Source organism: Rhinolophus sinicus, linkage group LG13 (genome assembly GCF_036562045.2).
Source record: "Rhinolophus sinicus isolate RSC01 linkage group LG13, ASM3656204v1, whole genome shotgun sequence".
In the NCBI taxonomy this organism is placed as follows: domain Eukaryota; kingdom Metazoa; phylum Chordata; class Mammalia; order Chiroptera; family Rhinolophidae; genus Rhinolophus; species Rhinolophus sinicus.
The window spans coordinates 31,976,088-32,001,862 of NC_133762.1; the positions used below are offsets into that span (position 1 = coordinate 31,976,088).

The following is a 25,775-nucleotide window of genomic DNA, read 5'->3' on the forward strand; positions in this document are numbered from 1 at the left end:
AGGCAGGGTGTCAGCAGAGGTCAAACAGGAAGTCCTTGAAGCGCGTACAACGCATCATCTGCTTAAACTGTCTTAAACTTACTCACATGTGAATGAGAGATCCAGGGCTAGATGTAGTCATGTACGAACTGAAACTGAGGCCGGGTTTTTCCAATGCCTCTTGGCAAACAGACTATCATTAAGTATTTTGATTAGAAATGAAGAAAATATTAACCGGTACGAAATTGCATAGAACAAATGCTTGAATTTGCCTGTGCTGTAATTCTGGAAAACCATGCTTTGATGGATGTATAAAATATCATCTCCCACATTTGCAGAGCAGTTCACCGCTAAAGAGCTTTTATGCTTACTGACTCCCGTGGATACCCTCTGAAGCATGGATTAATATAAAGAAACTGAGGAAGATGAGAAAGCTGAGTTAAGAACGGTTCCTTAACCTAGCCAAGATCACCTGAGACCGAGGTCTAGGCCTTCTCCTAAACACAGTGATTAAGCCACTGTGGACTTTTCCAAAGGAATGACACCAAAATCACATCCTTTATTTTTAAAAAGGAGATTCTGGTAAAACGGCAGGGCCCAACTTAGGTCCCAAAGCCTTCATGCCACTTCTACCTAATCTTTTCTCCCACAACTGTAAATTATGGTTAGTGAAATAAATGTACCAGAGAAGAAGGGATCAATTTTTAAAAGCTTATGTTTTCTATATAAACCTCTATCTTTTAAAAGTCTTTTTGGACAGATTTCTGGTAACATAAAAATGAGCCTTTCTTCATCTGATCTATAAGCATTTTCCTCAGATGATGAAGTTCTTCATGGTCAAAGATTATCTCATTTGTTGTCACTTCACGTCAACTAGCAAAGCATAAACATGGCAGGCAGGATAAAAATACTTGTTTGACATGATCCAGCAATTCTTCTAAGTATATACTCAAAAGAATTGAGATCAGGGACTCTAACAGATACTTGTACACCCGCATTCACAGATTTATTCACAATAGCCAAAAGGTGAAAACCCCCCAAATATCCATCAACAGATGAAGGGTATAGACATACAATGGAATATTGTTCAGCCATAAAAAGAAATATAAATCTGATATGCAACAGTATGAACCTTGAAATCATTATGCTAAAGGGAAATAAGTGAGACACAAAAAGGACAATATTTTATGATTCCATTTATATGAGATACCTAAAACAGGCAAATTCAGAGACAGAAAGTAGAACAGAAGTTGCCAAGGATGGGGCGAGGACAGAACGAGGAGGTATTGTGCAGCGGGCTGAGAGATTATGTGGGATGATGACAAAAGTCCTGAAGATGGAGACTGGTGATGGCTGCATAACACTGTGAATGTATTAATGCCGCTTCAAAATGGCTAACTTTGTGTGTTATGTGTATTTCACCACAAACACAAAAAACTTGTTTGAAAAATTGATGACCAAAGGGAATTATCCCGTAGAATAAACACTGCGATTATGTGAAAAGAGACGATGGTAACTGTTATATCCAGAGGTCATCCACTCACTGACTCAATAAACATGTACTAAGTGCCACCTACTATCTATACTAAGCCTTGAGGGTGTAAAATGAATACAACAGACCCTAATGCTGCTCTCAGACCTTAAGAGTCTAGTGGGGCATACGGAAAAGTAAAGAGACAATTATATCACCAACACTACGTGCTAATTACTATGATAGGGAAATATTCAAGGTGCCAGAGAGCACACAGAAGTGACACTTAGTATGAGGGATGGACAGAAAGCATACCTGGAAGAAGCAAAGTCTAAGCTGCAACTAAAAGAAGGATACTACTAAGAGGGCAACAGAGTATTCCAGAACCAGTAACAGCATGTTTTAAGGCCTAGAGATACTAGAAAACATGCTGTGTTTGAGGAACTGAAAAGAACTCCAGCAAGACTGGATATAGAATGTGAGAGAAGGGTAAATGGCAACAGAAGTGGCAGAGGAAGACAGCCAAAGACTGTTACAAAATCACTATGTGCATTAATTAGAAGATAAAAACGGTGGCCAGAAAGGTGGAAGAGGATGGAGGCATTAAAGCCAAGGGAAGTCGGTTTTAAGGAGGCGGGCTGGCCCGAGAATATGCTGTATCTTGGCAAATGTTCCATGTGTTTCTGCTGTTGAGTGGAATATTCTATAAATGTCAGTTAAATCAAGTTGATTGACAATATTCAAGTATTCTGTATCCTTAATTGATTTTCTCTCTGCTTATACTATACTGTCAATTGAGAACACAGTAAAATCTGACTATGATTATGAATTGTCTATTTCTCTTTGCAGTTCTATAAGTTTTTACTTCATGTACTTTGAGGATCTATTAGTGTATAAACATTTATAACGCCTATATGTCCTCCTGATTAATTAGTCCCTTTTATCATTATGAAATGAACTTCTTTATTCTTGGCAACATTCTTTGCTCTCAGATCTACTTTGGTAGCTACTAATATGGGTTGGACAACTATAAACAGGAGAAGATGCATGTGAATTGAGACTGGATTCAACTACTGAGGTTAAATTCATTAGAGTAATAAAAACAGAAACTCGATGATCAAGTGGTAGGAAATGAGTAAGTGATGGAGGAAAAAAGACCACAGGTGTGGCAGATGATTCATTAAGAAATATTCCCACTAGAGAAAATGCCATCGCGTATCACAATGAATCCATAGCTCACTTAAAAATTCTATTTTTAATGAAGTGTATATTGAAAGAAAATTCACCCTACTTGCTTCATACACCCTGATCTGAACAATGGCATCCCCAGTAAGGCCTGAATTATCAAGGTCATCATCTTAGCAACTCCGGAAGCAAATACGGTCTCTGCTTCCTTTGCTATCCAGCTATTTACCTGCGACTCAAGTTAAGGCCTCTTCTAGGTGACCCCAGCCACAGCCAGCCCGCTGCTGAATGAAGGACTTGCTGGTTCCACCCTTACCTGTTGCTATGTTTGGACTTTTCTCGGTCCTTCTCCTTGTCCTTCTTGTGCTCTTTGTGCCGGTGTTCCCGATCTTTGTGTTTATCTTTATGTTTATGAGAATCTGCAACCATAAGAGATGAGTCAGTTAAGGGCAATCGTAGGCTGTCTCCTGCCCGCCTCCCTGACGAGCTGGTGGAGACGTACAATGACAGGATTCAAGTGGCATGACAGCCATAAGAGCACATTCCATTGGAAGGAAATACTTCACAGAACAGCCCAGACAAGGCATCCCATTACCCTGCCTCTAAAACTAAGAGGTGTTACAAACGTGCGTGTGTGGGCGGGGGGGCGGGGGGCAGTGCATCTCTTCATGTGTTTATTGGCCTCTCATCTATCTTCTTTGGTGAAGTATCTCTTCAAATAAATATTTGTTTGTCTTCTTATTACTGAGTTGTAAGAGTTCTTTATACATTCTGGATTACAAATTTTTTGTTATTGTGTGTGTGTGTGTGTGTGTGTGTGTGTATGTGTGTATACTGAATGCTTAATTTTTCCCTAGGAGTTTTATAAAGGTAAGGGACAGGATACATTTTTAAATCTATAAAGATATCCAGTTATTCTATCACCATTTTTTGAAAACACAGCTCTTTCCCTATTGAATTGCCTCGACTTCTGCACTGAAAATGAGGTGACCTTATAATCGCAGGTCTATTTCTGAACTCTATTCTATCCTTACACAAACAGACACTATCTTGACTACTACGTATAGCTTCACAGTAAGGTTTTCTTTTTCATAGTAAGTTTTGAAATCAGCTTTATTCTGATTTCAAAAAGTAGCTTTATTCTTTTTTCAAAAAGTTTTGGCTATTCTACATCTTCTGTAATTCCATACAAGTTTGAGATTCAGTTTGTCAATTTCTTAAAAACAAAAAAGTAAAAGTTTGTGTTTATAGAAAAGTTTGGAAATATTCTTGTGTCTTTTGATCCATGAACATGGTTATCTTTCTCCACTTATTTAAGTTAGTGACTCTCAAAATTTTAGTGTGGATCAGAATTAACCCAAGGGCCTACTGAAAAAACACTGTTCAACTGAGGTCAGGTCAAAGTTGAACAGGAATCAACTAGAAGTTTATACATGGAACACGTGTGGTGGTTTTAAAATATGTCCAACAGATTCTTTGATACTCTTTCTTTCAAGAGGTGTGGCCTAATTTCCTTCTCCTTGAATATAGACTGGACTTAAGTGACGCACTTCTAAAAACAGGGTGAAGTGGAAATGTCAGTATGCAACTTCTGACACCAGGTCACAAAAGGCATTGATTGGATCTTTCTGCTTGCTCTGAGGGAAGACAACCGTCATACTGCTAGGACACTTAAGCAGCCCTATGTGGTCGGGAACTGAGACTCGCCGGCAAGAGCCATGTGAGTCAACCATCTTGGAAGTCGGTCCGCCAGTCTCAGGTAAGCCCTCAGAGGACCGCAGTCTCACGACAGACTGTGAGAGCCAGAACTACGCAGCTAAGCTGCTCCTGGATTCCTGCCTCACAGAAACTGTGTGAGACAACAAACGTTTGTCACTTTAAACTGCTAAATTTTGAGGTAACATGTTTCATAGGAATGGATAACTAATAATAAACATGTATGAAAAAGACGAGAAGACAGACACCAAAATGTTAAAAGTAGTTATCTTTGGGTGGTAAATTTATGAGCAACTTGATTTTTTGTGTATATACTTTGCCTTGTTTTCCAATGTTTTCCCACGTAAATCACTTCTATAATAAAAAATAAGTTATTTTAAAAAATTACCAAGTTTTAACAATTTATTTTGACAAATATTGGTGTACACAAGGAAAAAGCTTAATTCACTAAAAAGCACTAAATTTAAAGAAAAAGGAAACTCAGTAAAAGATAAACGGACAGTAATTCCAAGTAGGTTTCAAATAACCAGTCTGCCAATAACATTCTTTTTCAATGCACAAAACTTCAAAATTAATTTTAAAGCCAAGTCTTCAAGTCTTCTAAAGCAATTGCTAATCTAAAAATGCAAAACCAAAATATCTGATCAGAAACTTACTTAAGGCTGTAGCTAAATAATCCACTGATACAAATAAGACCTAGGTCAAAGATCTAAACCCCAAGTGTCCCTAATTTAAAAAGTTATTAATATTGAGTGCCAACTATAAGCAAATATACACACACACACAGCGACAGCCAAGTGGAGTACAGCATAGAGAATAGTCATTGGAATTGTAACAGCTGTATTACTGGGGGAGGGGGATTACCACTTTGTGAGGGGTATAAATGTCTAACTATTACATTGTTTTGTACACCTGAAACTAATAATAAATAAAAAAAAGATATTCAGAGAAATAATCCCCCCAAAATAAATAAATTAAAAGTTATTATATGTCTACTATATACTCAAATTGTGTTATGTATGCTGTGACAGGTACCAAAAAGTATAATATATGGCAATTTCTTTAAATATCTGAATGGCTATAGTATAGCTGCTAAATTTTCCCACATGGCAGGCTGGGTGGGCCTTCTGAGGAGAAATGAGAGAGGAGGCAAAACAGAATGGGGTGCCTCCTGAACCCCAAAAGTATGTAAACAAATTAAATTATCAACTGACAAGGAAACTAGAGATGATCTACACTAGGTAAATTGATACATAACCTTGAAAAATGTACACGAAAGTACTGACATCTGGAACTCGCTTTCAAATACCCTCAGGTAAAAAAAAGGGAGGGGGGAGGATATAGGATAGAAAACAAGATTGGCAAAGGGTTGAGAGTTACATATGCTTGAAACCTTTCATAATAAAAAGTTAAACACTATCTTTAAGTGTCTTCACCCCCGATCCCTTCTTTGTTCTTAGTATATAAGGTACAGCAAGGAGAAGACTAGCCTACTTCAATGGAGGATTAGGTTAAGGGGGAGTAAGAGATAAAGTTTGATAGATAAAATTAACCCAAGTCAGGGTGTCCTACTCCACAGATAACGGAGCCACTTCAAGCAGAAAAGGAATAAAATCACAGCCATACGTTAGGAATATTAACTGAACGGCAGTGTGGGCAGACAGGTAAAGGCAGAGTGAGTGTTTAGTGGTTGCTGAGTCTAGAAAAAAGTGATAGCAACAGGACTGAGAAGGCAGGGAAACATATGAAAGCATGTTGAAGAAAATGGAAGATGAACTCAGTTCCAGGAACTCACTGGCTCTGTGTAATAAATAAACGCAGGGGAAGAATCGAAGAAGACACAGAATCAAAGCAGACGCAGAACAACGTAATGGCTTTGAAAACACAGGAAGCTGTGCAGAACAAAGGTGGCGAGAAGGAAAAGGCCTGGAGAAATGATGAAACTAACTGGAGTCATACTGTATTTAAGGTAACAGTGAGGCATCTGACTAAAGATTAAAGATGCTGGTCAGAAGAGAAGCCAGTAAGCGAACAAGTGAAGCCAGGAAGGGCGTACCGATCTACGTCCCTCACGGTGAAAATGTTTGCAGACAGCTTACCAACGGCCTTGAAAATGACTTTTACGACATACGTTTTCCCCTTAACTGGAATCCATCTAAGAATAGACACTATTAAAATGTTTTGGAGAAAGGATTTTACCACTTCAAGCATCTGCTTAAATGCAAAATGAACCTATAGATTAGAAATGAGAGATGCAAACCACTGCATATTAAAAATCACCAGAAAAACCTCATTCAGTGTGAATTCAGCTCACCTAATAACCTCCTGATAACAACTGTTTCAATCCCTAGCATTAAAAAATTTGAGATGAAGACATGGCAGGAAGACCCCTGAAATAAGGCAGCCTTGAGAAGATGCAAGACATTTAACAACCAATTCCTTTCACTGTAACTTAACTGGAGTTACTCCTTAGGATAGATAAGTAAATAATGGAATAGGACATCAACACCTTTTCTCATCTAATAATGTATTCCTTGAAGCTAAGGAAGATTTTTAAGTTAGAGACTTCCAAATGACGAAAAGGAACACATCTTTGTCTTCTCTGATTGCAGAATAGTTGCTGGCTAGCATTACACAAGGACTTGATAGTTAATATGCAAAAGAAAAGGAAACCTTTTACTACTGGATTCAGAATTATATTCTGAGGTCTAATTCAGTTTACAACCATTTAAAATATATTCTTAAATTGAAAGCACCCTGCTAAAGGCTCATCAGACATGGACTCTGCCCTCAAGGAGTTCACAATCCAATAAGGTGGTAATTAAGATAAGAAATCCAAACAGCCAGGGCCCAAGGCAATAAGGGTACTAGGATAGGTGCCAGAACCATGCTAGAGCACTTCCTGTCTCATTCAACTTTCTTACCACTCTCATAAGGAACTGTGAGTCCCATTTCACAAAAGATAATAGCTAATAGCTATCCTTCACTTAGAGTGTGCTCTGTGAAAGGTAGTATGCCTTAAGTATCAGCCCTAGTTTTCACAACTCTCTCTGGGTGGTACAATTTCATCAAATCTAAGACACATGTTTGCTTCTTAGCATCTCTGAAGAAGTGCATGTAGTTCATATAACCCCTAGAGGGGGAACTTGACAATATCTAACAAAACTAATTTACACTCTCTTTTGACTCAGCAGTCCATATCTACGAATTTAGCTTGAAGATATACTTCCAAGGCAGAAAATTCATTCTGGTTTACATATACATTAAAGCAGAGAAAATTAAGTCAGCAAAGAAAACTTTTTTAATTTTAGACTTGCTGGACTGGATTAAAATTCTTTCCCTACCCCCAAAATCTCAAATGTCAATGACTGACATTAAAGTAACAGTGTTTTAATTGCCTCCTGATGCTCCTATATTTAGAACTACAAAAACTTTTTATAGAGGTGAAAGACATTTTCCCAAATGTCTATACCTCAGACATGTGGGTGTCATTACCACGGTCTCTTACATGATGGCAGAACTGTCTCCTCTTCTGCCCTGCTACTTTTCTGTAAGGGTGGCAGGGCAGGAGGAGTACTTATATTTATGGGCATTTTGAAAAAAGTCTTAAGAGTAAAAAACACTGAATCTGGGTGAACTGCCTCTTTTGTTTCCAAGTGAAAAATAATATAATGAGGGGAAACAGCCTGGATCCAAGAGGGCAGTGAGGAGTCAACATGAGCTTCCTCCTGGTGGAGGCATTATTTGAGCTGAGTCTTACTAAAGGTTAAGAGGGAGTTAACAAAGTGAAGGAAAATGGCATTCTTGGCACATAAGCCATGAAAATCAACGATTTATTATTATTATTATTACTATTGCTGAAAAATTCATCTTCTAATGATTGAACAAAATTGAGATATACTTCCTACCAGCTGGGAAATGGTAGAGTTGATTTTTGTCAGGGGCACGTTAAAAAATAAAATCCTAGAGTTACTTTGATCTGCTTCTGTAAAGTCATGTATCCCAAAAGCAGTTTCTTAAAAGATACAGGTAAACGTCTGTATCTTGTAGCTTTGGAGTCCTAATCCTCTGCTTAGATAGAAGGGAAACAGAACACCTAAGGAATAAGAAACTTCAGTATCAAATAAGTCCAGCAAAATTTGATCCAACTGTTATAAAGACCCTGAAAGCTGGCATAATCCCAGGATGACAATAAAACTGTCGTGTTGGAAACCAGGTACACAGAGTGAGCCCCAAGTAGCCAAATCAGTGTCAAACCAGGCACAAGATGAAGAGTTCACTCCCACAGGGGAACCAGACACAAATTAAAGGAAGTCAAGCCATAAAACAGTTACATATGTTCAAGAATGATGCAGTTAGGGGTTGGCTGGTTGGCAGAGAAGGGGTGGCGGATTAAAAAAAAAAAAAGGATGCAGTTAGCACAAAAGAGCATGGCTAAATCCTAATGCCGATTAGAGACGTAACAAGAGTAGCACAGAGCTGACTGGTTCAACAGAATGAAAAAGATGTGATTCAAATCCTTGTTCTACCACTTACTTATGCCCTTGGGCGAAAGTCACTTGACTACTGGGTCTATAAGAAAGCAGCAGAGGTCAGTGAAGAGAAGCTTCAAATCTCTGTTGATCATCGACTTGATACCTGCGATCTCTCTTACAGATGAAGAAACGGGTTCAGAAAATTTAGGTGATCTTACAGAATTTTATTTCAAAAGGCAATCAAATTCTTTGTGTATGGCTGTAGAATTCCTGACTAATCTCCACAAAATGACAGACATGTTGACAACTATCAATAAAGTACAATTATTTCTGAACCCTCTTCGTGATTAATTTATAGAACTGAACTGAGCCTACCAAATCATTCCAAATAATTTAGGGTCCACGTTTTTAAGGCAGCAACCATGCCCATTCACCTTGCCTGACCAGCCAACAATGATAAAAGGCCATTTGATTGTCTTTCCTGTACAGACCTAGGAAAGAAAACCATTTGTGAAGAAAGTAAAACTTCGGCCTGCTCTAACAATCCTATACGCAGAAGCCTAAAAAACCTACAGGTTTTAAGGGATACGCTGATAACACCAGTTAACCGCCCCCACCCTTCCCCCAGCCCATGTAGAAAAACACTTGAATTTGTTTAGCTGCCATCAGCCGGTGGCTAACAATGTTGTCTAACCTACTGCCCCCAGGCTCTCTAATGCAATCACAATTCACCCCATGCGTAAACTTCATTCTTAAAACAGAAAGGGCTAAAGAATGGCAACTTTTAAGGATCATGTTATCAACTATTCTGTGATCTTAAGGCATTTTGCCACTCCACCATTCTTCTAAACTATTAGGGTAATCAGATGGGAACAAGAGACAAGAGTCCTTTGCTTCCTTATAGACAAAGGCAGAGAGAGACTTTTCTGGCATAAAGGAAAGTATAAAGCCAGATCTCTTTACACTGACTTTTGATGACAGAATTTAAGACTTAGAAGCAGCTGTGTAACGTGATGGGCTGCTTCTTCCAAGACAGTCATCAAGTCATGTGTGTGGAGGATGGGGAACAAAATTATTCAACCAAAGGGGCACTCAAAATACAATTTTGTCGAAGATAACCTCTGCTCATCTCTGACACACACACATACTATTCTATCAGTGCACTATTAGGAAAGGGAACACTGGAACCATTTGGGTGAAAACACTGGGTGAAGAAATTAACTTTCTAAAGAAGATATATATTACCTGTTCATTTATTAAATCACTTCTACTGGGACAAATGCTTGCATCTTCTCCTTCCCCCCGACCTTCAAAAACCCATGGATACCACACATCCCCCGAAGGTAGAGTTTAAACAAAATCGATGTTTCTACTTAACACTCAACCCCCAGTATGTTCTAACACTTTAAAAGAAGACTTTTTGTCTAGGACAGATAACCAGCTGGTCTCGGTGATAAAAACTGACATTGGGAGCGTGGTCAGTATCAGGGGTGTGCGACTCTCCCCAGGAACTTAATGCCAAACTAAAAGCAGTCGGGAAGCCTGAAAGCCCGTAACTGGCAAGGGGATGGTTTGAGGGGTCAAAGAATTCTACCCTTCCCTCTCCCCCTACACAATACACAGCTGTCTAGATTCAGACTTTACCAACGTTGGTCGTTTCTATCCAGAAAACCCCGTCTGTGATCCACCTTGACGGCGGCTGCTTTTCATTTGTAGCCCAGAGAAGAGCCCTTATCACTATTTTACAGCGATTCTCAATGAGAACATTTTCAAAATCCTAGGGCAGAGTTAATAGCCTTTCAAAGTAAGCAGGACAGAGGCTGTTCTGGCTAAAAGCTCTAAGACCGCCAGAACTTAAAAGTAAAATGTTGGGGGGATTCAGCTCTCAAAAAAATCCTTAAAAACTCAAGAATGAGAAAACGAACTAATAGCATTTCCATTTTTCAAAGTCCAAACTATCATCTGTTCTCCATAAATGTGTATTGTATATAAACAAGACCTTTTGTCATGGACAGACTTGTTCATTACTGAAACTAATGGGGTTCACCCATTAGGGACCTAGTACTCTCAAGCTAATAAAAGAAAACCACCAAAAAAAAACACAAAAAAACCCTCCAGTTGAGAAGACAGCATCTGGAAGTATAAGTATTTCTTCTTTCCTTAAGGGAGTTGGGGTACACAATATTCATTCCTTCAAATAGTTATTGGGTGACAATGCTGTGTCAGGCATTGTTCTAAGTACAGGAATACAGCAGGAAACAATACCAAGTCTCTGCCCTCAGGAACTTCCATAACAAGCGTAATACCACCCCCCAACCCTTCCCAACAGAAGCAACTGTTCAATGAGTAATTTTGAAAGGGAGGGAAAAAGGGTCTCCAGAACTGCCCAAGGTTCCCTAGGAGTCCCAGAACCAGGCTTTAATGCCGCAGCTGGAAAAGACTTCAAGAAGTTACCGCGGCCAAGTCAAAGGGTCAAACTGGATCAAATGAAAGTTACCAATTATTTTTCAAAGCGCTTAAGTCCTCCTCCATATTCAGTATTGGTAAAAACTTCATCATCAGAAACTTAGAAGTACATACACTGCATTAAAAGACAGGTGTCCAGCATTTTCAATTGTTTTTATCAGCTCAGCAGCACCACTTCAAATTTGTAAAACCTGTCATACCGTCCAAAGTGTCTACATATTCAGAAATGCCACAAATTGACTTAAAAACACTGCAGAGACCCTACCTTGGTTCTTAAACATCAGCAACTGAGCTTACTGGCCAGATGTGGTCCTTAAGGTCCTTGCCAGGCAAAAGGCAGGAAGCAGCCAAGTTGTTTGCCTCAGGGCTCAATCCCACACAAAAAGGGGTTAAATGGCCAGAGGATGTTTTCTCTTCCTGTCTACTTCCATATTTAAATTTCTTTGGCTCCTTTTATGCCTTTACAACACTGCAATTAACTTAATCTGTCTTTTCAGCTCCTTCCGGTCTATGCACCCTACTTTAACTTATTTTACAACCTTCTCTGCCCCCTACTCCATTATTCTCCGTAAATTCAAGTTCATCTTCCTCTGGCTCGCATTCCCAGGAACCAATTAATTACACTAAGAAAAAAAAAAAAAGTTCAGATTTAAGTGATGGGACCACCAAATTGTCTTCAAAAAAAGCATGTCACTTAATTAACTAACTATAAGAAAGTCTTCTGAGCTGGCGTTTCTAGACACAATTATGGGCCAAAACAGGCTGCTCACAGTTATATAATTACACCAAAAACTAAATGACATGTTTTAAAAGTCAATTCCACCGTCTAATAGTAAAAAGATGTCCTCAGAGCAAATCCAAGTCTCTTCTGTAATATACTCATGGGGTCCTAGGTAATTTATTTCTCTGCTCTGTTCTCTCAGTTTTCTAATCTATAAAATGATCTCTTTTGGCCCCTTACACTCCCAGTCACAAGAATTCTATGACCTTTAAAAACTGTTTTAGTTCAAATGGATTAAGGTAAAAAAAAATTTTTTTAATGCTTCAGAGCAGTGGTTCTCAAACTTTCCTGTGTTGAGACCAAGGACTTATCAGATAGTGTATTTTACCACAAATTCCAAGTGACCAGAATCTACATTGTCCAATCATATTCTGAAAACCCTGCCTTGTTGTTTCTTGGTCCTTGAGCAATAATTAATACCAAATACCAGGCACCTGCAATAATACACGTACTACTAATTTTTTCAGTTTCTATCGCAATTATGTCTCTCTGTTCCTTTAAGAGGCAGGCACAAGGTGCTGAGTCAGTCCCTGAGGACTTTTGAGACTACTGAGTCTCTACAATTGCGGAAGAAGAAATTGTTTTCACCTGCTACTCTCCCAGTCCCCATTAGAGGAAGGAAGAGCTACACTAAGGGGTGACACAGTTACCCCAACTGAGGGAAGGAATAGGGTGATTAGAGTGTTATTTGCGCATCAGTGGGCAGACCCATACTGAGAGAGAAACAGGTAACCTGACTCCTGCTAGTGGGACTCAAGAGTTGGGTAAATGAATGGCTACAAAAAAGATGGATTAAGACAATAAAAATATATCCGCGGGGTTCAGATGAGGTCAGGAGCTGCTTGTTCAGTATTTCAAGCCCAGAAAGATGAGTTAATTCTTGAAAGAAATGACACTGAACTTGTATCAAATTCAGCTGCTTTGATTCAACCAGCCACAACAGTTAAAACAAAGATATCAGAAAATTTTTGGATAGTATCTGTTTCTGAAAAAGGAACAGTTCAGCAGGCTGATGAGTAACATCTAAGTTGTCCAGCTATAGAAACGCCAAGATGTCAGTCAAGTGATTTCTCAGACTTACTTGTGATATTTTAAAGATGCAATACGCATAAAAGTTGTATATTGATTTGGGGGGAAAAACAACACTTAATGAAGCTGCAAGCTCACGGTGACTTCTGACACTTGGCTTACAGATGCTTTGGGAGCTAGAGGCTACAACGCAGCATGGAAACGAGTCCAGTGAGCTTCCTGTGATACACACAGCACCACTCACGTCGGGTAAGCAAGTGGCACTACTTACCAATCCAGGGGTCAATTTTTCTGTAAAGGGACAGGCAGTAAATAATTTAGGCTTTGCGGCCCATTTGATCTCTGTTGCAGGTACTCAACTCTGCCAGTGTGGAACAAAAGCAGCCACAGATTATATGTAAATGAGTGAGCATGGCTACATTCCAACAAAATTTTATTTATGGACACTGGAATTTGAATTTCATGTAATTTTCCTCTGCCATGAAATAAGTCTTTTTTTAAAAAATTGACGTGTAACTAACATGTAACATTAGTTTCAGGTATGTTTAACAGTCTTCTTGATTTTTTTCCTCCAACCAGTAAAATACTTAAAAACCATTTTCAGTTCATGGGCCATACAAAGCAAGGCTTTGCAGAACCCTGCACTGCTGAACAGTGCCTAGAAACTATCCATCCCCTACGCCCCCTGTAGAGAGAGGTGCCTTTCTCGGCTCAGCGTGTAAGTAAGGAATATCCTCCCTGCTTTCCTGACAACTCCTCTCTGACTCCTACGCTTTCTCCTGATATCCAGGCTAAGCCTGGCTCCCACCTTTCTCCTTGCTTCAAACAGCTCATGAACGGCCATTTATTAACGACTTAAAAATGGTTAAAAATCTACTCCTGCTCTGCAGAACTAGACCAAGTAGGTCGCACGACTGAGAAGTCTGACGGGGAGGCCGATGCTGAGCCCACCGCTCATTCTGCGTCTTAAGCAGCAAGCTGGTTAAATGTGTTTACTCCTCTCAACGTGGAAACACTGTAGTTGTCCACATACTGCTGCTCACCACCTCCGATGAAATTCCTCCGTATATATGCAGACTTCACAGATCCGTCTAAAATGGGGGAGGGAGGCTGGTTCTAGTTAATCCTTGGACGTTAACAAAAAGATCCTTTTTCTTGAGTACTCAAATAGAGGTTTCACTGATTTCTGGAATAACTGGCTCCAAGCACAAACTGAACTGCTAAACAAATAAATTACCCAGGGGTCTCTGCTTTCCTTCACAGGGAAAGGATCACACATTAAAGCGCAGCAGAGCCTGCTGGTCAGTGATACTAGTCTGGTGAGGATCCACTGTAAATAAAGGTGAGTGTGCTATGAAATGAGAGCCTTTCGTCTGATACCCAAAGGCAGTACCTCGACTACAGCCCAGAATTCCCAGGAGGCACCTGAGTCATCTAGGGTCCCTTCACGTTGTTTTGTGTCACATTTAAGAACGCAGGCTGTGGCATCAGACAGGCCTAGATGAGCCTCCCAACTGTGGATTACTTACAAACTACACAGCCTTGAGCCTCAGTTTCTTCAAAAGTAAACCCAATAAACCTCTGAGCCTGTTTCTTCAAAAGTAACTAGGACACAGTACATGTTCAAGTCTCCAGCTTTTTATTTCGTCCCTATTCCATTTCTCCTTCCCACCCCAAAAAGAAGTGACGACTGGAAGCTGAAGCCAGAGGAAACCACATCGGTTCCGGGTCTTGATGCGATTTCCTCAAGGTGTTCTCTGCGACCTCCTATGCCCGCTGCTGTCAGTGGTCCTCACGGTAACCAAGGCTACAATCCCACTTTGTTCCATCGGACTAATACTGTGTGGTTCACTGTGGGCCAGATTACTTGAAATTAAGTAAGATGAGGGTGGCCGGATGGCTCAGTTGGTTAGAGCACGAACTCTTAACAGGGTTGCGGGTTTGATTCCCACATGGGCCAGTGAGCTGCACCCTCCACAACTAGACTGAAGACAACAAGCTGCCACTGAGCTGCCAGAGGGGTGGCCGGGTGGCTCAGCTGGTTAGAGCTCAAGCTCCGGTTCAATTCCCGCATGGGACAGGGGGCTGCCCTCTGCAACTCAGACTGAAAACGGCGACTGGACTTGGAGCTGAGCTGCGCCCTCCACAATTAGACTGAAAAACAATGACTTGACTTGGAGCTGATGGGGACTGGAAAAACACAGTTCCTCAATAAACAAAAATAAAAAAATAAAATAAATAAAAAGGAAGTGAGATGCAGCCAACTTGCTATGAGCATGCAAATGAGCGGAAGACCCCAGCAGAAGACCCCAGGTGGGGTGTAAACGGTGAGCTCTGATCTGCTTTTACTATAAACAACATCTTGGGTGAGTTAACCTCGAGTGCTGTTTGCTTGCTGGTACAATCTTAGATTCTCTATCTTATCATCAGACATCGACTTATTACTGAGTACAATTTAATACAAATTTAACTTCTTGTTATAGCAACATGCTAAAAACTTGCAATTAAAAATGAAGTTGTGGGCTCATACCCACCATTTTAAAGAATAATGACCCATAAAGGCGCATACAAATTTAAGTTAATCTGTTTTGTCAACTACAAAATACACATGACCTACCTCATGGGGTTGCTGAGATAAAATGAGAATTTATTCAACCCAAAGGACCATTTTTAAATGTTCATCTTTGTGTAGCACTAACAGGGTCAGTAAAATGGAGAACTTCCTGAACTAACTGCTCTGGTAAACACAACTTCACTTGCCAGTTATAATTCCTCTTAGCATGTCACCCAGGATAAGGCCATGTCTACATACAGAAGAAAGACTGTTATTCAAACTGGTAACACACCGAATTCACACCTGGGTTGGATTTTTAAGTTCCAAGACCCCCAGCCACCCGTATTCCAAGCAAAATCTAAACCTGAGTCTCTTGGCTCTTACTCACATCTTATCTAGAGCCGTGCTGTCCAGTATGACAGCCACCAGCCACATAGAGCTACTTTAATCTTAAGTAAAATAAAATTTAAAAATTAAGTTGTTCCGCCACACTCGCCACATTTCAAAGGCTCAATAGTCTCAATGGCATGGCCAGCAGCTACCATGTGGGGAACCAGGATACAGAACATTTCCATCTTAACACGAAGTTCTGCTTCAATCAGTGTGGACTGAAAAGCACCTCGGCTGCAAGTCGTGTAACACCGTCCTTTCTGTGGTAGGGAGCACCGCACAGTGTGAGTCTCACTGGTCACGGCTGACAAAGCCAGGACTGACTGAGGCTTCCTTGGTTCTGGACTCCTTGCCTAGCACTGTCCACTCCACCAGACTCCCCTGCGGGAAGCCAGTCAGGGGCCGTTTCCCGACCAGGCACTACGCTGAGTTTGCCTGGCTAAACTGGCCATCTCTAAAACAGGCCACTGCTGCACAGAGCCCCTGGAAATCAGAGGCGCAATGAGTGCTGCTCAGAGAACATTTCAGCTTAGGTCTAAGAAGGCCGCTTAGACCTAGATGGAGCAATTACTTTAAGCTTCAGGAGTGTAACAAACAAATCCCATTTTACTAACTCATCTTTGTTCTCCAAATCCAAGACAAAGTTGGAATGTTGTACTCTTGCCTCCAAAAGTAATTAACCAGTACAAGACCCTTAAGGTGGGCATTTGCATGCCATATACTCTTCTCTAGTGAATCACATTTTCACAAGGACATCCCTGCACTGAAAATGCTTCTCCTTTCCCAGGAGGCAAAACTTAAAAGGGAAAAGGACTTGTCTAACCTGAAAATGTACCTTCTCAGGCCAGCTCAATTAGGACAGGCCCATTCCTGCTGACCTGTGCTCCTTTGCTTCTACTAAGTGAGTCCTTAATGCCTGGGAAGTAGTGAAAGTGATTACAAACCTCCTGCCTGGGCAGAGGAATCCTCGGCACAGCCTAAGCTGCCTTTGTTTCCAGCGGGCATGGCCTCAAAATGCCCCCAAGTCCACAACTTTTCTGGCCATAGAGGTGTCAAGATGTGTTGATGTGTTGCTTCATACATCCTATTACTACTAATTCAACCAAGGGGCCCTCTGTCTAGAGTGTATCACTATTGACTGTGCTTGAAATGCACAGAACATTCTCTGGGCTGTAGAAACAGTAGCGTGAACACAGGTATGTTCTTTAGAAGCCTTTCTGGTGCTAATTATGAAATGGCTCCTTTTTGTGCTCCACAAGGCCCTCCTCCCATTATGAATGAATTACTCCAACCTCGTAACTATAAGTATTGAACAAGTAAGTACTGAAGCCCAACCATGGGCCTTGTGAAAAAACAAGGAACACTGCTTAAGAGGTTGAATCACTAAGAAACTAGTTCTAGGCATCATCTAAATGTCAAGACTGAAAAATTTTACCAGAAGTCTATTTTGATCAGTCAACTTACCTTATTCTTGTCAACTGCAGTACCCAGTACTATTAGGCGCTCTTTTACATGACTCTGAGGTAATTATCCCTCCTTTCACAGATGAGAAATGCAGGATCCGAGTTGTGACTTGCTCCAGGCCACTCAGCTAACAAGAGCTGAACCCAAGTTTATCTAACTCCAAAGTCTGTATTTCACTGGACTTTGTCAACTGTCTTTCATTCTGCCTAAAACTGTGAGGCTCAACAGCAGAAAGTGAACTTCAAATCTCACTGTATTTGATTGGTTCTGAAACTTTAGTGGCGCATCAGATCACCTGCTTGATTTATTAAAACCTAGACAGCTGAGCCCCCACTCACGGAGTTAGAGCCAGTAGGTCTGGATCAGGCTCAAAAATTTGCATTTCCAACAAGTTCTCAGACAATGCTGCTGCTGCTGCTCAGGAAACCACTTTAAAAACCACTGCTCTATTGGAATCCTCCATTTCAATCACAGTCATCAGTAGCTAAAGACCTCTGATCTAATCTTCAGGTTAGTGACCTCCGAAGATTAGCTCCTCAGCATTCCACTACTATGCTGGTACCTCCAGTACCTTCTAAAGCCCCGCCCTACCCAGCCGAGGACTATTAGCATGAAAACAACCTCTCACTCTGTGCTGCGCTCAGCCACCCAATCCTAAAAGATGACATCAGAATCAAACAATGGCTTGTTAACCGTGGAAGTAGGAAAAAGGATTAGGATTCCGATGTGACACGTAGCAGAGCAGCAGCGAAGGCAGTTATCTCTGCTATTTAGGTACATGCTCATTGAAAGGTAGAAAATGTTTATTTAAATTAGAGTACAATAAATATCAAGCTTTTATAAACATGTATCGGAAAACACTGTTCTGATTCTTTTCTCAAAACCCCGTAAGCTCGACCAATGGAGTACCTTAATGTGAGGAAGCAAAACACATCTCAGCTAAATAAGACATAAAGCTCAGATAGATCAGTTTCTCCAAAAGTGACTTATGCGTCATCTGTATTTATCAGAATTATCTGAGGTTGTTAACGATGTATTTAAAATGCAGATTTCTCAGTACGCTTCACTAATCAACTAGGGATATGTATTTTTACCAAACACTCCCAGGTGATTCTTACACATATTAGCTGGAGAACAATGAAAATTTAGTGTAAAGCTCTCAATGTTTGTCACTTGATTCAACCAGCTGGCAAGCTAGGAGAGCAAGGGGGTCCCATTTCACAATTTAAAGTTGGTAAAATCTGTACCGACCATATAGGATGAGACAGTGCTCTTGCCCACTTCCTAGTAAGCAACCAAACACGTAAAATTTCTCCAGACTAGTATGAAAAATGGGAACAGGACAGCAGCAAGGGCTCAGTGAAAGCCAGAGAGAAGTGGTTACTTCTGGCTTGGGGTCAAGTGGTGATTGCCGACAGACTCAGAAGAAAGGAAACAGATCTGTGACTATGGCTTCAATACTGAATGAAGCACGCTGAGATGTTTCTGACCCTCAAGGAGTTTACAATACTTAATGCCTTCCTAAAAATTAGGTCACAAAATGGAGACGTAGTGGGTATATTTATCTAAGCGGTACCAACTTCTAAAGACTAAGAGGCATTCTGGAGTAAAAAAAGAATACTTAAATAGAACAAAACATGATCATAGAGTTGTGGGAGAAGAATGCAAACTGAACTTCATTTCTGGGAAACAGAATTGCTGCAGAGGCTCTAAAAACTTAAGTTTTCAATAAAAGTCCTAAGCAAAATATCTTCACTTCTGTACCGTAAACACTTACTGGCACGCATATTTACATACATGCAATCAGTATGCAATTCTGCTTGATATTTTCCTACTGTTACGTATGCAAACACTTTTACTATGTTTTCAGTAATCATATTGTATTACAACTTTAAACTAGTCCCCTAAAAATTTGAGCTCAACATAAATACTACCTGATATCTAAATTCTAGAGGTTAGTTCCAGTCCTACAGGAGGTCTTAGTATTTTCAGGACTGTAAAGAGAAAAATTTTAGCTTCTCATTTGCCCAACTAGAATTTCTTTCCCCACAAAGAAAACAAGTATACTTCTGCTGCTAATAGACAACTTTCCTGACATTCTGAGATTAGGGTGGTGTTAACATCGATAAAGGACTATAAAGTTCTGCTGAAGTGCTTATTTTTATATCACATTGCGCTCAAGGAAGAAGGTGATTTGATATTTAAGGGGAAAAAATAATAACTGCGATCGAACTATCATCAGCTGAAACTTCACTCAGCTCACTCCATCTGCCCTGGAGTTTCATATTGTTTAAGGGAAATAACTGGGAGACTTCTCAGAGTTGGGGTGTCTGGCCTTGGAGATCTTTCGTTTGGAAGTGTAACAAGCCAGCATTTACTAAGACTAGTCAATCTGTGTTCCTCCTCCTCCTTTTTGTTTCTTTTCCTGGGTAACCAGAACCAGGAAAATTTTAATAAATACCGTATTTTGCCGTATGTAATGCACACTTTTTGGCCCAAATTTGTGAGGGAAAAATAAGGATGCACATTATACATGGGTAGCACTAATTCTGTATCTATATAAATGTTTTTAATTCTTTTATTTATGCTTGTGAGTTAAAAGTGTAACTCCAGAAATCAATAACGATATCTATATGCTAAATACCCTGGAAAACGATAACCGGTTTTGTTAACATTACGACACACTTGCAACGATGAAGAGTTCTTGGCCTTCTATGATGCGTAAATATCATAAATTTGTTACCGGTACATAAAATTTCTTGTACCTTGTATCTGTTCTTGTGTTTTGTAATTATTTGTTACATACATTTTCTTGTACCATAATACGTTAAAAAATAAATGCTGGAATTCCTTTATAATACAAAAAACAAACACCTAAATGTAAACAAATAAAAATTTGAATTAAAATATTAAAACGAGACATTTTTCCCCCCCTTGGGCCAAAAACGTGGATGCACATTATACATGGGAGCACATTATACACAGCAAAATACAGTACGTCCTGAGGTATGATCAATTACCGAGGAAGCTCTTGTTTATTTCTGATCTTAAATATTAAAAAGTAAGAACTACTGACACTGCATCCATTTCTGTGAAAATGCACTGATTTTAAGAACAAGGCACAATAAGTCTAACATTTAGTCTCAATCACTTTTCTAGTATTCAAATCACTAAGTGATACCACTAAGGAACTACCCCTCTTCCTCTGAGCTACTGAACAGCTTCAGTGTGTTGCCCATATCAAGACCCTGAATGGATTAGGAAGGAGTAACAACAGTAATCTATTCAAACTGTTTCACGAAATTCGTTTCCCAGGACTTTAAGTACTCTAAGAATTTAGTTCTTCAAATTGACGAGGATGATGATTTTATACTTTATTACATTTCTAGTCACTCTGACAAATTTACCTGTGCAGGAAAACCTGAGAACTACTTTTCTAAAATCCATGCGATACTGGTGTCTGACACAAAAAGATACTGAGAAATAAATTTACAGAACTTTATTCTTCTTCCATTACAGGTGAAAAAGTTTAATGAGCTTATAGGTATCCTAAAACAAACAAAAAACACACATTTTCTAGATGTTATGAGTTGGACATCCTTAGAAATATAAGGGCCTAGGTTTACAATCTTTAAACAAACAAACAAACAAACAAAATACCTCCTAGGACTGGGAATAAATGGAGACATCACGCTCTTCCACTAATAGTGAAGTATTAACTGCCAGAAAGTACCTTCCATCCCCATTCATCCTGGTATGACAGGAGCCTTTGTACTGAGGCCCAGTGAAAAACAAGGAATCTTAACAGAAGTGACTGTACAGACCTACAACATACTGACTTCAAAATGTTTGTCCTGAGAGCCATATGGATTTGTCTTGTTCATCTGTGCCTAGTGGTTACTGGTATTTACTTCTGAATGTTTGAATTAATGAATGTGGCAACTTAAAATTTCCATTTGCAATTAAACATGAAATTTTTAGCTTCCTAAGTAGGGCTATAAATATTGCACCATCCCAAGTGCAAAGGGGGAAAAGTTATTTGCTGCCAAAAGATTCTTAAACTGCAATTTAATTTATGAGAAACAAAGTGCTTTCTTTATACATGGCCACAAAGTCAAAGCAAGTCTGGACGCTCCTGAGCCAGCCTGTCTCCCATTCACAGCAACGGTATCATATTCAAGGCTCCCTCGTGACCCTCCCCCTTAAGTAAATCCTCGCAATACCCAAATTTAAAGAAATTAAAGATGTTCCCTTTGTACAAGAGACTAATGAAACAATCTCTGAAAGAGCTGTTTGGGTTTTAAGGATTGGCAAGAACCTAAAAATGTTGCTCTAAGTTTTAACTTTCCTAAAGTGATCCTCACGTGCTTTCCAATCCTCAATCTTGTATTAGACCTAGTTCACAGGCAAAGAACTAAGGGTCTGAAATTAGCTGTTCGAAGACCTGGCTAGTGAGCAGAAGCTCAGGAACTCAAATCCCCATCGCCTCGACTCCGAGTCTCTGTCCTTTCCACAGTATCATGGTTACCTGATTAGGGGGCGGAGGGGACAGGGGCGAACACACCCTTGACCAAGACTATTCACATTCTGAATCAGAGAAAAATGATATAATAGAAAGAGGCCAATGTTTTGAAGACTTTTAAATCCAATCCTATCTTGGACACTCTCACATACTGAGGACAATAGAATGCCATGCAGTATTAACAAATATACACTTTCCCGCAGGTTTTTTCCCATGTACTTGAAGAATAATATGTGCCTGAGATGTTTATATTTTCAAGACTTTATATTTGAAGACTCTTTAAAATTAGACCCTATATTCTGTAGTTTCTACTCTACAAAATTAATTTATCTGGCCTACCTTTAATTGAATATTAGTTTTGAAGTCTGCTCTTACTGTGATGCTTCTCTGACAATCCTTTTATCAATGGTGTAAGATCTCTACCAAGACCCATTTGGCTTAATCTGATGGACATTAGTGAACATACCCCTACCTGACTTTGGTTTCTATAAGGAGCACTTTCAAGATAACAAATTCAAGGCAATTCAATAATCAGCATTAGCTAGACAGACTTGGGAGCCTTACAGAAATTTCTGTGGACTGGATATATTTTGTCACGGAATCTCCCCAATGCGATAGTCATGCAAAACTGTTAACATGAAGTTTACTATTTCAATTCTCATACCTAAGCTTTATAATTTTAGGCGTGCTTATTCCCAAGAATTACTATTTCACAGGAAGCTGAGTTGGTCACGTTAAGCACCAATCTGGAAAAATGAAAAATTAAGGTAACTCTCAGGTGCTCTGAGTCTTTTCAGTTTAAAAATGTTTTGGGAAGAAGTAAAATAATGAAAAAACATGCTGACACAATTATATACTGAGTTTTGTGGTTTTTAAATAAAATTACAAATAATGAACTTGGCATTTTACTTATTATATGTGCCTAAAAGATAAAGCTCTGGTTATCTTCTATAGAAAACCCATAACTCTATTAAAGGGCTAAGAAATTAGCCACATCAATATACTTCCTTCATTTCTAAGCCCATCTTCTCTATGCTGGAAGGACTTCCTAGTCCTAAACTTGTTCTTCGGAACCAGTCATACATTTGGCTTCTACTTAGCCCAAACCTAGACAGAGATACGCACCGCCTTTCATTGTACAGTGACTGCTTAATAGTCGCAAGAGATTGGTGTAGGCTTCGCAGTTCAGTTAGGTAAAGACTCAGCCGACTCTCGTTCTATGCTACTGTTCACTTGTAAATGTCGGGCTGAAAACATTAACACGGCATACCCGTGAAGGAAGGAAAGTCACCAATGTCACTCACTACTTCAAACCTAACACTTAAACTACAGATCCATTTCATAGTAGAAGCTGTCTGATCAAAGTTTATTTTAAAATGTGAGCAGAGACGCACTTTTATATACTCATTTAATTCTCAATAGGTTGTGAAGCATAGAACTATCATCCTTGTGTACAGATGAGAAAACAAGGTATAGTGGCCAGGTCAAGATTGATAGTAAAAAACAGGGACTTACCTAGATTTTTATAGGTAGAAATAGAAAACTTCAACTCCAATTTTCTATTCTACCACAGCGGCTCAGGAGCACACTCTCCCCACAGCCTCCCTCTTCATCACATATGCTCTTCAACAGCAATCTGGTTCCAGCCTTAACACCAAAGCATCTCTTGAAGACCTAACATCCCAGGTGCAAGGGGTCTCCGCTATCTCCACCAGCAGATAATTAAGGGCAGGCTATGCCATCTGTATTAGAAGCTTATAAATTACAGCCTGAGGGAGGTTTCTGGAATCTGAAAGGCAATATACTACCAAAAAGGGCAGGTGACAAGGTGTAAAAAGAAAAAAATGTTTCCTTTCTTGGTCTGGTTCTCTCACTAACCTATACAATCTGTACTATCCCCATTAAATTCAGATTTAATAAGTACAAAAAATGTGGTGTCTACTGAGCTCTCAAAATGAGGTCCCTTCCTCTCACTTCCCCTCCTGCTACAGCAGTCCAAGAGCTCAGATAACTACAAAGAAATAAAGCGGGTTCTGGAGTTGGATAAAAATGAAAGGTCAGCCAATGAGCTACCCTAATCCACTGATCCTGAAACGTGCTGGATACGTCTTCTGCCCAACCAGTATTTTGCCTATGAAACTTTCTATATCTGGGCATTCACATATGGTAGCAAGATAAAAATCTGAACTTTTACGAAGCAGGAAAAGGGTGCATTTCTAGTGTATTCTTCTGGTGTAGGACTAACCTTCAACTTAAAATTTTATTTTTGCAAGCTCCAAACAGCCAAGGATAACTTTTCCAAGAAAGCTTCCCGGCATCTACCTTTGCTAGGCTGTGCTAAGAAAAATACAAAGAATATTGGGACCAAGGGTTGGCTGATTTGTTTTTGTTCTTAAAATACATATAGGAAACCATCAGCATACCCAGGGATCTACTAAACTTGTTCTCAACATCAACAACAAAGACAAGAGAATTAAAATCCCCAATAACTCTGATTGTTTTAACACTTTTTGTTGGAACTCATGGAGGTGTATCTCAGAAATGCTCATGAACTGAGTTCTTTGGTTTCTTAAATCCACCGAAACAAAGTTAACTTCAAAGGCTCAGAGAGGAATTAACAGCTTGACAGACATGCACCGTACCCCAAATCGAATGGGGAGGGCAAAAGGGAGCTGTAAATAAAAACATTCACTGTACATTTCAGAAAACTTCTCAAGAAGAGTACAGAAGGTAAATGTGGCGGGGATAACTGAGTGGATCTAAAAATTTAAGAGAAATTTAAAAATAAATAACTAAATAAAAACTTAAGACAAATTAAAAATGAATACCTACCAAAAAATTTTAAAACTTAAAATTGCCTAGCGCCCTTGGAATTTCTTTTTTTACTAAAATATAAACACATAAACGATAAAGACACTTAATAAGGACTTTGATAATGTTGAATGGTCTAGCTTGATGATATTACAATCTAAACAACCTAGAGATACACTTGAGATAATCAGCAAAGTCACTCTCTCCCAGTTTAAAATTTAGAATCTTTTTTGAACATACAGAATAAAAATCATTGTAAACAATATCTATTTGCTGTTAAACTATTTCAGCAAACTATCAGTCATTTCGTATACCACTACCCAAAATACCATTAATATCTAACAGATATTCCACTGTAAGCTTCTCCCCACCTAATACATTCGAGGCTACCACTCCCCCATCTTTATTCCCCTCCAGTTCCCGGGCCCTTATGCTACCAACACACAGCACACCATGCACACCTACATAGGTAGGTTGTGGAGAAAGAGTGGGGGTTGGCAAAATGCTAATTATTCCATGAGATGGGCTCTATTTTAGATTTCCTACTTCACATACTGGCCTGGAGCCATGTGGATGGAAAGTGGCTTCTCAAACTTCAGATTTACCAGGCATAGACATAGAAAAGACCTGTTCCAGCTATTACTACTCAAAGTGTAAACACAATCAAAAGCTTCCCATAAACAAAATACCTCATTCACTTCTTAAGGGCCAGTTAGGAACTTTTCCCATCCCAAACTTTTTACCTTTAAAAGTCAAATTCTCAACTGTTTACCCAATGCCTTTATTATGTGAAGTTAATGGTTTCAAAATATTTAAGGAGTAGTCAGATAAACTAAACCACAGGACACAGAACAGTCACTCAACTGACTCTCTTCCACCTCCAAATGCAATGGATTATATTTTACCTTTTTTTCAAGAGGGTTAAACTCTGG

At 39.5% G+C, this 25,775-nt stretch overlaps 1 protein-coding gene across 1 annotated transcript in view; it reads right to left on the reverse strand.

The window, feature by feature from the left end:
- TOP1 (DNA topoisomerase I) overlaps positions 1 to 25,775 on the reverse strand; it is an 80,796-nt gene that overhangs the window by 49,192 nt on the left and 5,829 nt on the right. Inside the window, exon 3 of the mRNA XM_019749059.2 lies at positions 2,952 to 3,054. Within this exon, the coding sequence (XP_019604618.1) occupies positions 2,952 to 3,054 (103 nt within the window). The remainder of the gene's footprint in view (positions 1 to 2,951; positions 3,055 to 25,775) is intronic.